At 40.0% G+C, this 14,010-nt stretch overlaps 1 protein-coding gene across 2 annotated transcripts in view; it reads right to left on the reverse strand.

The window, feature by feature from the left end:
* Positions 1 to 7,647: 7,647 nt before the first annotated feature.
* mitfa (melanocyte inducing transcription factor a) overlaps positions 7,648 to 14,010 on the reverse strand; it is a 32,149-nt gene continuing 25,786 nt past the window's right edge. The window contains exons 1-9 of one of the 2 annotated variants that reach the window (XM_080892097.1): positions 13,619 to 13,754; positions 12,739 to 12,939; positions 12,547 to 12,642; positions 12,300 to 12,405; positions 11,910 to 11,993; positions 11,503 to 11,559; positions 11,201 to 11,276; positions 10,832 to 10,979; positions 7,648 to 8,657 (exon numbers count right to left, since the gene is read on the reverse strand). In XM_080892097.1, the coding sequence (XP_080748223.1) occupies positions 8,253 to 8,657; positions 10,832 to 10,979; positions 11,201 to 11,276; positions 11,503 to 11,559; positions 11,910 to 11,993; positions 12,300 to 12,405; positions 12,547 to 12,642; positions 12,739 to 12,939; positions 13,619 to 13,651 (1,206 nt within the window). In that variant the 5' untranslated portion in view covers positions 13,652 to 13,754 and the 3' untranslated portion in view covers positions 7,648 to 8,252. Of the gene's footprint in view, positions 8,658 to 10,831; positions 10,980 to 11,200; positions 11,277 to 11,502; positions 11,560 to 11,909; positions 11,994 to 12,299; positions 12,406 to 12,546; positions 12,643 to 12,738; positions 12,940 to 13,618; positions 13,755 to 14,010 lie in introns of those variants that run through there. The other variant, XM_080892096.1, reaches the window with a different exon arrangement.

A 14,010-nucleotide genomic window follows, 5' to 3' on the forward strand; every position in this document is an offset into this window, starting at 1 on the left:
ATCCGTCGCGTCTTTGTTACTTCGGAAACATGGCTCGAACAATTTCTCTTCAACGACGTAATCCGATAACAACCGATCTCTTTACCCGTCGGCTTCCCGTGGCTGTCATGCGACCGGCTATTGCAGTTAATAATACAACAGCTTCTTGACATTTTTGTGTTTCTTTTTATCGCTGTGTGAGTGATTTCAATTGAAAGCCTGCGTGCGCTAGTACCTCTTGCCACGAGTTCCCAGAATCCTTTGCGGTTTTACCCCTGAATGACGTCACATTTTCAATCTCTATATAATATGCATGTTAAATTTTATATTTGGGGTGAAATATCAAGTCTTTTCAAGTAAACCGGTTCAAGTCCCAGGTCATTGGTGTAAAAGTCCAAGTCAAGTCACAAGTCTTAGAACATTTTTTCAAGTCAAGTCTAAAGTCATAAAATTAATGACTCGAGTCTGACTCGAGTCCAAGTCATGTGACTCGAGTCCACACCTCTGCACCAGACCAATGGATGCCCTTTTTAACTGTGTCTTAGATATACGATCTTGGATGGCAGAAAACTTTTTACAGCTTAACCAGGACAAAACTGAAGTTTTAATCGTCGGTCCTGAGGCTCAGAGAGAGAAACTCTTGTCTAAATTAGAGGCATTTTCACTATGTCCTTCGCTACAAGTGAAAAACCTGGGTGTTAATTTTGACTCTGAGCTTGGTTTTATCCCACATGTTAAACATGTAACCAAAATTGGATTTTATCATCTAAAAAATATAGCCAGAGTCCGCCCTATTCTCTCTCGGGCCAACACGGAGATGCTGATGCATGCTTTTATTACCAGTCGCATTGATTACTGTAATGCCCTGCTCTCTGGTCTTCCTAAGAAGAATATTTCAACTTTACAACTTTTGCAAAACTCGGCAGCTCGTGTGCTGACGAAGACCAGAGGGCGGGCCCACATTACACCGGTTTTAGAATCGCTGCACTGGCTCCCCGTGTGTTTCAGGATCGATTTTAAAGTTCTTTTATTGGTTTTTAAATGTCTTAATGGTCTTGGGCCTTCTTATCTCTCAGATCTGCTTTTACCATACGAACCCTCGCGGACCCTGAGGTCCTCTGGTACTGGCCTTTTGATTGTCCCTAAAGTCAGGACACATACTCACGGAGAGGCAGCTTTTCAGTGGTATGGTCCTCGTCTGTGGAACAGCCTGCCGGAGGAGCTCAGGGCCGCAGAGAACGTACATGTTTTTAAGAACAGGCTCAAGACCCACCTTTTTAATTTAGCTTTCACCTAACGTTTATTTATTTTATGCTTATTTATTCTATCCTGTTATTCTATTATTAATTTAGACTTTACCTAATATTTATTGATTTTATTCTTATTCATTTTTTAATCTTCTTACTCTATTTATATTTATATTGTATCCTGTTCTTATTTATTTTATCATTTTACCCTGTATATATCCTATTGTGTCATATCTCCAGTGTTTCCTTGGAGGGTGCTCTCTGCACCGGGGCTGTGATCGACCGTGGCTGCTGGGTTTCTGGGGGTCCTCTCAGCCTGGCTGGGGGGCTCCTTGGCCTCCCTCCTGCTGTGTGCCCAGCCTGGAGGCTGCGGTCTGTGACCGGCTCCCGGTGCAGACGGCTCCCTGTTATAGTGTTTCCTCACTTGGCTCATGCGAGCCCAGCCCAATTTTTACTCTTTAAGTGTGCGCGTGTGTGTGTATGTGTGTGTGTGTGGGGGGGGGGAATATGTGTATTCACATCATTTATGTTAATGAGAGTGTGGGGAGTGAGTTGGAGGGTGGGGTGGGCTGCTTTTAACTATGTAAAGCACTTTGTGCTACATTTTTTTTGTATGAAAAGTGCTTTATAAATAAAGATTGATTGATTGTGCTATGCTGTTGTGTCACATGCAAGTGAATGCTGTTACAGTTTGAGATTCTTAATCCCAATAACAAAATAAATAAAATAAATAAATACAACATAGTAAAATGCACACTATTTACAAATTAAAATACTTGCTGTGTCATTATTACAGGCAGTCAAAACAAGGTTTGCACATGTCCTTGGAAGTGAAGATGCTTTGCTGACTGCTGTTACACTACCAAAATTCAAGCTTCATTGGTTACATGACCAGGCGCGGACGGACCTCACAAAGGCCGTCCGCGCCTTTGTGAGGCGCTCTACCAGCACATCTGCTGGTAGAGTGTCGAAATTTTTCCCCGAGCAAGATCAGCTACAACCATGTTCCAGTGCCACCAAGACAACACAGCACCCGAGTTGTTCTCCTTTGAAGAGAATTAGGACATATATGCCACTGCTGAAGCTGAGGTAGCCGAGTACCTCAAATCAGAAGCAACAGGGTTGGACTCTCTGAAGCATTTCCCGATGATAAAGAAACTCTCTCTTAAACTTAATGCAGCCACTCCTTCAAGTGCCCCAGTTGAAAATACTTTTTATTTTATTTATATATTATTTATTTTATTTCTCTTTGTCAGGCTGAGGCTGTAGCCCTCTGGGAGGCACTACAGGAGCCTCTGGACTAGACCACCAGGTACCGGAACAGCTTCTTCCCTACAGCTGTCAGATTTCTGAACTCTGCCTCCTGATATCTGACCCACATTAAACTCACAGACTTAACATACACACACCCACAACCACCTATAACTGAACACACAATGGACAAAAACAAACAAATGGACAACTGTACCCTCATACACACAATAATAACATGGACTGAACCACTGCTCACGACCACTAGCACAAATTATCCACATATCTCACTGGTCTAAACTGCACCACTGTAGATGCTGTATAGACAATCATTCTGTACAATACGACAATAACAATTCCACAACTGTTTACAACTGTTTATAACTTGCATAGTTCATATTTCTGTATAGTTTTCATATTTATATCCTGTTCATAGCTTGTACACTCACTACAGCCTGTACATACTTATAGTTATAGCATATTCATAACATACCTTCATACGTGTACATTGCAACATACCAATAATAGACCCATATATTGTACCCACATGCCTATATCAGACCCATTTTTGTGATATATCTATATTATTGCTAATATATATTTTGTAATAATCTCTATTATGGCTAAAGCACTTTCTAAATGGATGCAAACTGCATTTCGTCACCTTGTATTTGTGACATGTGCAATGACAATAAAATTGAATTCTATTCTGTTCTATTCTAAAATACTTTAAGTTTACTCGTCATTACTGAACATGAGGTCTCCAGTTGGTGCAGTTCAGCAGTTAAGTTTACAAAGAATGGACAAACCTCACTGTGTTTATGTTGAACCATTTTTGCACTATTCTGATACCTACAGCTCCTAAATGGTCTGAGGCACAGTTTAATGTTGGCACTGCTAAAAGTATACTTTCTACTCATTTCAGTGGCAAAAATGAATATATCTTTCAAAAGTTTCAACACACTGTAAGTTGTCTTTTGTGATCCAATGCTTCTTCCTAGTAATACTACGTACAATGATTAGATTTATAACACTGCTGCACCAGCCCCAAAATGATGTGTTTGCATTTGTAGAGGGTTGAAATAGATTAAAACAGACAGATAAAAAAGTGACACATAAAAAAAAACATTGTTAATTTCTAATTTAGTTTCTATCATTTCATCATTAACTTGCACTCACACTACGACACTGCCATTTTAACCATTTTTGGTTCAGGCCATTAGGGGGCAGAGTGCACTTGTGGCAGGTTAGTGCTAACATGTAAGCAAGCTAGAAGACTGGCATCCTTGCTGGGTATCCAGTTAGGGAAACAACACATTAATAAGAGAATTATGGGTAAAACCAAAGTTACTTTCCCTAGTAACTAGTTGCTTTGAAAGTAACGAGTAACTTGAAGCAACTGAGTTACTTTTGATAGAAGTAACTAGTAATGTAACTAAGTTACTAATTTAAAGTAACTTACCCAACACTGGTCATAAGGGCAGTTCTTCAAGAGCCATGTATTCAATGAGGTGGTAGTTATTGTGAAAAGTTTGAGAACCACTGCTATAGACTATAGTGTACACTGTACACCCTACTTACTGGTTTTTGATGTGTCAGTCTGCATCTTTCAATTGTGCGTTTCCGTAACAGCTCCGCACCACCCAGGCGGCAAAAAATTTGAGTGCAGTCCAGTCTTAGGAGCACCTAACATACTGCACAGGACCCTCAAGCTTCCAGGCATGTGGTAGACAACCCAAGCTTAAAGGATAAACCACCCGCAGTGGCGAGAGGAAACATGACATGTATGATTGTTATTTATGTGTAATATATCTGTACCTTCATGTCTTTCCTTGACTCTTTCACTTTACAGGTACATGAAAAAATTGTAAATTGAGAGTTATTTGTTTGTGTATGGTTTGTGTGTATTTTAATGCCTCATCTTCTGCCATTAAAACTCTGTATACATAAAATATAAAAATTAAGTTTTCTGTAATACCTTAATAGAGTTTTGATTTCCATTTTAATTTTTTTCCCTGTTATTCTCATGTTTGTGTCTAATCATTCTAGTAATGACAAGTCAGTAAGGGCATAACAAAGTTTTAGTTGCTGTTTAGTACTTATGAAATTTTGGATCCCTATCATGTTATAGGTGGGTCCATGGTCTTAATTCAACATCAGTATATACAGTACAGGGAGTGCAGAATTATTAGGCAAGTTGTATTTTTGAGGAATAATTTTATTACTGAACAACAACCATGTTCTCAATGAACCCAACAAACTCATTAATATATCAAAGCTGAATGTTTTTGGAAGTAGTTTTTAGTTTGTTTTTAGTTTTAGCTATTTTAGGGGGATATCTGTGTGTCCAGGTGACTATTACTGTGCATAATTATTAGGCAACTTAACAAAAAACAAATATATACCCATTTCAATTATTTATTTTTACCAGTGAAACCAATATAACATCTCCACATTCACAAATATACATTTCTGACATTCAAAAACAAAAAAAACAAAACAAATCAGCGACCAATATAGCCACCTTTCTTTGCAAGGACACTCAAAAGCCTGCCATCCATGGATTCTGTCAGTGTTTTGATCTGTTCACCATCAACATTGCGTGCAGCAGCAACCACAGCCTCCCAGACACTGTTCAGAGAGGTGTACTGTTTTCCCTCCTTGTAAATCTCACATTTGATGATGGACCACAGGTTCTCAATGGGGTTCAGATCAGGTGAACAAGGTGGCCATGTCATTAGTTTTTCTTCTTTTATACCCTTTCTTGCCAGCCACGCTGTGGAGTACTTGGACGCGTGTGATGGAGCATTGTCCTGCATGAAAATCATGTTTTTCTTGAAGGATGCAGACTTCTTCCTGTACCACTACTTGAAGAAGGTGTCTTCCAGAAACTGGCAGTAGGACTGGGAGTTGAGCTTGACTCCACCCTCAACCCGAAAAGGCCCCACAAGCTCATCTTTGATGGTACCAGCCCAAACCAGTACTCCACCTCCACCTTGCTGGCGTCTGACTCGGACTGGAGCTCTCTGCCCTTTACCAATCCAGCCATGGGCCCATCCATCTGGCCCATCAAGACTCACTCTCATTTCATCAGTCCATAAAACCTTAGAAAAATCAGTCTTGAGATATTTCTTGGCCCAGTCTTGACGTTTCAGCTTGTGTGTCTTGTTCAGTGGTGGTCGTCTTTCAGCCTTTCTTACCTTGGCCATGTCTCTGAGTATTGCACACCTTGTGCTTTTGGGCACTCCAGTAATGTTGCAGCTCTGAAATATGGCCAAACTGGTGGCAAGTGGCATCTTGGCAGCTGCACACTTGACTTTTCTCAGTTCATGGGCAGTTATTTTGCGCCTTGGTTTTTCCACACACTTCTTGCGACCCTGTTGACTATTTTGAATGAAACGCTTGATTGTTCGATGATCACGCTTCAGAAGCTTTGCAATTTTGAGACTGCTGCATCCCTCTGCAAGATATCTCACTATTTTTGACTTTTCTGGGCCTGTCAAGTCCTCCTTTTGACCCATTTTACCAAAGGAAAGGACGTTGCCTAATAATTATGCACACCTGATATAGGGTGTTGATGTCATTAGACCACACCCCTTCTCATTACAGAGATGCACATCACCTAATATGCTTAATTGGTAGTAGGCTTTCGAGCCTATACAGCTTGGAGTAAGACAACATACATGAAGAGGATGATGTGGACAAAATACTCATTTGCCTAATAATTCTGCACTCCCTGTACGTTTTGAGCGCCTGTCATCTCCTCTTTCAGCCTGTTCTCACTCCCGAGGCATAACATCCTGATGATTTGTCCTAAGGAACGCGGAAGGTGACCTTCAGCGTTCTTATGGTACGCGCCGGGTTATGGGTGAAATACAGTAGAATGATGGTCTCGCGGTAAAACACGTTCCAGCCATGTATTCCAGCCCTAACCCTAACCTTATCCTTAACCAGCACTTCAATGATGTTAAATAGCATTTTCCAAAGTGATCTGAGGAAAATGAACGAACATGTGTGGATTGATTTCAAACGGTTCTCATGCTTCCTCATGTATCCGATCTCATCATTCAGGAACGTTTTGGGTGCCCGGAAGCGTAACATGTTGACGATTTGTCACCTAGCATAAAACATTACGCCTCGGATGTGAGAATGGGTTGCCTCTCCATCTTGTCTTTCTGCCACTTTCCCCCACTGTTGACCTTGTCTCTGGCTATGTCTACACTAGCACGGATAAATTTTAAAACAGCGTATACGCCAGACCACGCTCTGCGTCAACACTATCGTTTTCAGAGTTGTTCATCCACATTGATACGGCCGAAAATGCTTGTGTTCCAGTACTGCACATGTGTGAAACTCGAGACAATTTGACCTGCGTCATTTCTGCCTGCCGATTATTTACTCTGAAACATCACGGCAGAATTTTGAGGAAAAGCACCAAGTTTTTTAAAAATGGACTAACAATGAGGTGGAGTTGTTGCTGCGAGTAACACAAAAGTACAAAGTTGCAGAAGCGAGTGAGAATTAAAGAATTTGAACAAAAGCTATCTGGAGTATGTACAGATAGTAATCTGTAATAGGGCTGTCAAAATTGAGAGCAAACAAAACAACTGCTGTATAATGCCCTTCACTATCTGCATCACATGACAAAATTGTGTCTCCGGGCTTGCTGTCCACACTGCGACACGAAAACAGCGTTTTCAAAATGCTGCGTTTTCCCTTGACCAAAAACACCATCTCAGTGTGGACGGAAGGCCAAAATAGAGAGAAAAAGATGCTAATACATTTTCAAACGAAAACTTATTAGTGTGGACATGGCCTTTGTCTTCATGTTTAGTTTCTGTTCACAGTGAACATTCATTTTGTTTTCCTGCAATGAGGTTGTAGTTAATGTTCTCACCTGATTACTGTAATTACTTACTTAATACGTCTTTAATATATCCTGCGGTTTTACCATTCTCTACTTAGCCCTAAATGCTATTATCTTCTTCTCAGTCCCCCCACAACACTCTGCATTGGGTTTTTGTCTCTCTGACCCTTGCATTTAAGCTTAACCTTGACTGGATTTCATCGGCATGTCTTGAGTTTGACACATGCTTTATATTGTCATTTTAAAGAAGCAAAAGGCAAATCTCAAAGTGTTAAGCGCTTGTACAGCACCAGATGCTTCTCCACTGCTCTCATCAGCATAGAAACCACACACATATAATGTAATTTCAAAAGTTCTATCCAGTAAATGAGTATAATGTTTTTTACTATGTGGCCCTTTTTCTAAAAGATTGCTCTTTCCTCATAATACAACAACCACATAGTGTAAAAATTACTTTAAATAATACACGGATTTCTAATACCAAAACCTTTCTTTCTAAATATTTATTATATGTAGTATTTCCAAATATTACAACATGTGCCAAGTTTTGGAATTTATCAGCAATACATTTTTACATATGCATACTTTTGTCTTTTGGCATTGCCACCAGGTTCACTGTGTATTTAGAAAAGATATGAAAAGTTTGAAATATGACAAAAATAAACAGATTTGAAAGTCAAAAATAAGACTGCAGTCATGTTTCACAGACACTGTATATTACATGTCAAGTAATTTTGAGCTGTCTGACCATGTAACACTTAAAACTTCTACACCAGTGTGGACAAAAATAAGAAAAGATTTAAACATACCACGAGTTCTTTAATCCATTCACATTGATATCTTTAATGTAGGCGCCACACTGGTGAGTTGCTACAAATGTAAATGTCAGTGCAGCTCATGCTGTTGGGCTAACATCCATGCTCTTTCTCCTCCAAACTTGAGCTGGAAGTGTGGTGGCTGTCGATGTTGCTGGAAATATCTGGGGACATCGAGGACAGCAGGGGATCACTGGGGGAAATTGGCCCTAGGGTGTTGTCCCTTACCAGCTCCTTCATTTTACACGCACTAGAGCTGCCGTAAGGGCCAGGTTCCCCCGCATCTGCTGGTATATGGTCAAAGGTGATGGTGCCGTTGTTGAGGTCTAATGTGGTTGGAGGGGACATGTCAGGGGCAGAACTATGCTGGTAGAGCTCTGATGGGCAGTCACCAAGGACGGGCTCCTGCTTAATGGCACGAGCCATTAGCTCTGACGTACAGACAGTTGGGGATGACACCACTGTAAGACCATGAGCACGGGCTTGGATTTCCAACTCCTAGATAGAGATAGAAACGGTGGAAATGTTGCAATGTTTTAACACTGGAACAAAAAGTACATCTACGCTAATCAACTTCAAAATCATGTTTTGTGCAAATTTGCTAAGCCAGCATAAGACCTGGAACATAGAGCAAAGAAGAAAATCCAACTAAAGGCATCTTTTGAAACTCACTAATGGTTGTGCTGCATCTTGTTTGTAAAGTGCAAAACAATTGGTGAAAAGTGGGAGGATGCAAATACACTGCCTGGCCAAAAAGTCGCCACCTGGACTTAACTAAGCAAATAGGTATGAGCCTCCTATTGGACAATTACTGCATGGGCGATTATCGTTCAGCTGGCAACAAGTTATTTAACCCCAACTGGGCTCAGTGCTCAGGGTAAGAAGAGAGGCAGATGAAGTGATGGAGAGACAGTAACTGCCTGTGTATATGTACGTGTGTAAAAACTTCAAGTAGTCAGATTAACAGCAACAGTATTTTGTCTATATCCGCCATTGTAGAAATAATCACATATAAACAATAACGTGGCGCACAGCATCACGTCAAAAAAGGGGCACACCTTTGACGTTGCATCTCCGTTTTCCTCGTCCACACGTAAATGCAAAAACTGAGTTTTCAAAAGTCTCCACCCTGGCAGGAATTTTAAAAAAATCTCAGTTTTCAGTGATCGAAAACACTGTTTACGTGTGGATGAAAGGTGCAAATGCATAGAAAAATCTGCGTTTTCAAAAATACCCATGTACATGTGGACGTCGCCATAGACTGGCCACCACAGAGTCCAGACCCCATTGAGAATCTGGATGGAAATAAATCTTGTGACATTGCAGAAACACCCCCGTTCTCTGCTGCCTGTTGGAGCAGGGGGGCTAGGAGGAGGAGTTGGCCGTCCGATTAGGGTCTGGAATGTGGGGCCTGCTGCTGCCGAGTCGGGGCAGTCTGCTTCTCTCCACCCCAGGGAAGAGGGTAACACTACCTGGGTCTGGGTACCTAGACCTGGGGCTTAGAGTACACTTGGGGAGTGTGATTGTGTGTACAGCGTCTCTTTATGTCTGTCTCCACGTTGGGTGAGTGTTGAGTAATTGCATATGAGAGCATGAGGGTGGGAATGGATGTTTGTATCTGTGTGTGCCTGTATGTCTGTGTCTATATGTCAGGTTGGGTATCAGACGCCACCCCTCTAGGGACATCTAAGGCCCTCCAAGGTATGGAGGCCTATCTCCTCCGTGCTGCACAATGATGTTTAATATTTAGTATTTTCTGTTACATTCCCATAGATCATCGTGATGTTGTTTATTATATTGCGCTTTTTTTCCTTCTGATTGTTCTCTCTTTTTTCTTTCTCAACAGGTGATCCAGGTGATTGATACATGTATTTTTTGTCTGCTTATTTTGTTGGTTTTTGTTGTTTGCCCTTTATTACCTTTCCTCTTCTCTGCTGTTTTTCTTTCCCTCTTTCTTTCTCCGCTTTCTTTTCCCCAGTTAAGTCTGTCCCGTATTTAGCAAAGTGAAAATAAAATAAAATAAACAATAAAAGGTGAACCAAATAGACCAATACGGCAAGGCTGGGATGGTCCATTTGGTAAAGTAAATCCGTTGGGCATCTTTCTTTGCCTTTAGACACTAATTCTGATGGCAAAAGAGGCAAGAGGAAAAAAAAAGACATTGCAGAAACTTATCGAAACAATGCCAGAGCGAATGCATGCCGTAAAGGCAGTCCAACAAAATGTTAGAGTGTGTGACCCTTTTATTTTGGTGGCAACTTTTTTTTTTGGTCAGGCAGTGTATGACCCCAAATTACTCAAAATTGGCTGAAACATCTGTTGAATAGAACAATTTTTTTCCAGATAAAACATTCTCTGGTTTTGCACACAGGTTCTTTTGCCACCCTTCATGCTATAGCTGCCAAGCTATACTGGCTGCTGGCTGGACAGGATAATTCCCTTATATATAAGAATGTCAAACACAAGTAGCTTTCTACATATTACCTGTAATTGATGCATTAAAAGAACAAGCATTTGTTAATTTTGTGTTAAATACTGTACATCTGGGATCAAGTAGATTTTTGCTGTACTAATTTTGTGGTTTTACGTAAAAAAAAAAAAAAAAAACAAAACATGACCATAATAATTTAAAAAAACCTACATAACGTCTGCAAAGCCTTAGAGTGACCCACCTGTATACGCAACATGAGATGCCGATTTGCGTGCTCCAGCTTCCTCTGTCTGCACTCAAGCTCCTTGGCTCTCTGCTGCTCGCGCTGTAATTTCCGAATATAGTCCACCGAGGCTTTCAGAATAGTGCCCTTATTCCAGCGCATGTCTCTGGGGTATACATGAGACAAATATCTACAGTCAGACTCAGCTGACCAGAACACCTCAGGGTTCTTTACATCCTGCTGAGCAAAACGGCAATTGCATTTTAAAGAGACTTTGACACATTAGGATGTTGAAACACGGTTAATGCATGAATCACTACAGTAGGCAGACAAGTAGATGGCTGGGCACATGCATCCATTAGCTTAAATACATGCAAAAACACTTACGGATCATTTGACTTGGGTATTAAGGTTCCCAGCTCTTTAATGCGATCATTGATGTTGAATCTCCGTCTTCGTTCAACTAGAATGCAAAGTAAGGACATGAACTGTGAACACGGATTATATAATATAGATTATATATATATATTATAGATTTACGAAAAAACTAGCAGTAGAAAATTAAGTATAAAAATAAAAAAACTATTTGCTTTTTAGGATATTTAGGCGATTGTGTAAACCACTACACAATGAAGCTACTAAAATTAAACATAAAAAATTGAAATTCAGTAATATTTTGATTGCCTTACTTAAGTTGTGGTTGTCCTTCTTCTGTCTCTCTTTTGCCAGAGCACGAACTTCAGCCTCTGTGAAGCAAAAGAAGGCTGAATAGCAATACTTTAGACAAAAGCATTTGATTACAATGTGATTTAATCCAGAGTAAATGATTTCATTTTATAGGTTTGTATTTCACATGCTTTGAGGTTTGTTTAGCATATTTGAAACCTGTTAATCACAAACAATACAAAAAATAACAATCTGAAGGCTAGAACTGGAAAAAAGCTTAAAGTTTGCATCTCAGATTTTGCAATATACAGTAGTATAATGTGTGCAATTTAAAAATACACAAAACACTCAACATACAGTTTCTGAAAGTGAAGTTTTACAGTTTACAAAACATTATGTCTTTTTTTTCTCTTCATTTTGCTTTGCTTACCTACTGGAAAGCTCTCTGGCCTTTGATAGCTTTCATATTGGCCACAGGATCCAGGCTTGTCCAGTACTTGCTTCATGCCAGGAGCTGGAGTAATTATTTGGCACATGATTGACTTAACAGTATTTTGTGCACTTCTAAATTGCACACAATATTGACATCAGCCTAAAGTAACCTATGTATTTAGATGTAAAAGCGTCTGAGTGGACTGGGATTACATCATACAAAACAAGGTTATGCATGTATTTTATCAGCAGTAAATTTTTAGACACAGAAAGGTCACAGAAAAGTGTACTAAACTGAGTGTCCACAAATATACCAGTAGTAAACAACATGTAGTAAAGCCTTATACTTTTTCTAATCCAAACGCTCATAAATTGAGTGTTAGTTTACCAGTGAATTCCCTTTTAATGTTGGGTGGACAACTGTTGATGGCGAGGCCTGGTAGTTGGAGACTTTGGTTGGTGTATACATCCAATAAATTTCCTGACACAGGTAGCTGTTGGTGTTAAAAACCTGTCATTATAGTGTCCTCTTGAAAAGAGCAACTGTCATATATTTTATTTAAACTCAAAGAAGGTGTCAACATTACACACTTTGGTATTTATTGTAGTATTTATTTTATCTTAAAATAAATTACCTGGTTGTTCATTTGGAGTCCTGGATCCATCAATCCAAGAACATCGTCGTTGTAGCTTGACTCCAAGCTAATAATATCATCAATGACATCATCCATCTGTATAACACAAAGGCACAATTCATGAACTCCTCACTCTCTGTCGAGACATCTGCATGTAAGGATACTGAATGTCCTCGAAGTGAGCAGGTGTACCTCTTTCTCACAGTTGGTGCTGAGGGTGAGCAAAGCCATGGGACTATTGGGTGCACTGCTGCCAGGACCGGGTGGCATACTGTGTTCGGGGGGCTGGCTGCCAGCTTTACCACCCAGGGTGGTTGACAGATACTGCCTCACCTGCTGCCGCTGAGCCTGCTGGATGTGGTATTTGGTGGGACTTTCCAGGTGGGTCTGGACCTAAGTGGCAAAGTCGTAAACATTACACCACATTAGTTTTGGATTTATTTTTTGACTAAGCTCGTGTGATACAGTTAAGGGTAAGGAGAAAAATACACTGGCACGTAGAGAAAAAAATAGATTTAAAAATGAATGTTTTCATTATAATAATTCATCTGTCCCGGTGTGGTAAAAGCACAAATTAAAAATGCAAGAACTTAAATGTTCAAATGTTTCCAGCTTCAAAGTGCAACTTACAAATCCAAATTAATCACACTATACTACTCTGTTACATTAAAAGTTCCCCTGAAAACAGCCTTTTAAAAACCAAATAATCTAACGTGCTTGCTTTGCAACATTACGGTGATAAGATGTTGAAATGTCCAAACAACATTTCTTTTACATTTTTTTTCATCAAGCTCTTTTTTTCCTAAAAGAGCACTATATAACATTTCAGCACCTGTCCAACTCGTGCAGCAATTTAAATACGACTGTGTGTAAAACAGCTTCCCTGTCTTCATTTAACCAAAGACTTGTGAACTGGGTACACATAATGAAGTATTTAGAACTCAACCCTAATCCTCAACCTTAAGTCCTGTTTTCAAGCGCAGCAAAGATATTTTGACTCTTTTAGTGTAAAAATCGCATCTACTCTTTTTTTTTCTTTTCATATATTTTCAAATATGTCAGCCCATCTCACCTGATAGTGGCTGTATTCAAGCATCTCCAGCATGGTTTTTAGGTATTTCAGAAGTTGAAAATAATGCACATACAGTACAATCCCTTTGTCTTGTTAGCTTACACTGTGGTCCACAGATAGCTTGTGCAAATCTGACAGCAGTCACTGGTCCTGCTTAATTTATCTGATATTTAAGGCTCATTAGTTATGCAAGTTAAGAAATGGAGGAGGACACCAAGACTCATCCTCCCACTCCTGTGTTGTTCCAGATTAGCTATGAATTTATGTCTTTATACAGCCCATTTGACGTCACAACCTGCAGCTCACAAAGGAGTCTTTCTACTGGTTGGCCAGTAGTCTGCAAACCGAAGCTTGCTTAAGGCCAACTAACATTTAATCTTTAGTTCTGCTCA

Source organism: Rhamphochromis sp. 'chilingali' (assembly GCF_963969265.1).
Source record: "Rhamphochromis sp. 'chilingali' genome assembly, chromosome: 9".
Classification (NCBI taxonomy): Eukaryota; Metazoa; Chordata; class Actinopteri; order Cichliformes; family Cichlidae; genus Rhamphochromis; species Rhamphochromis sp. 'chilingali'.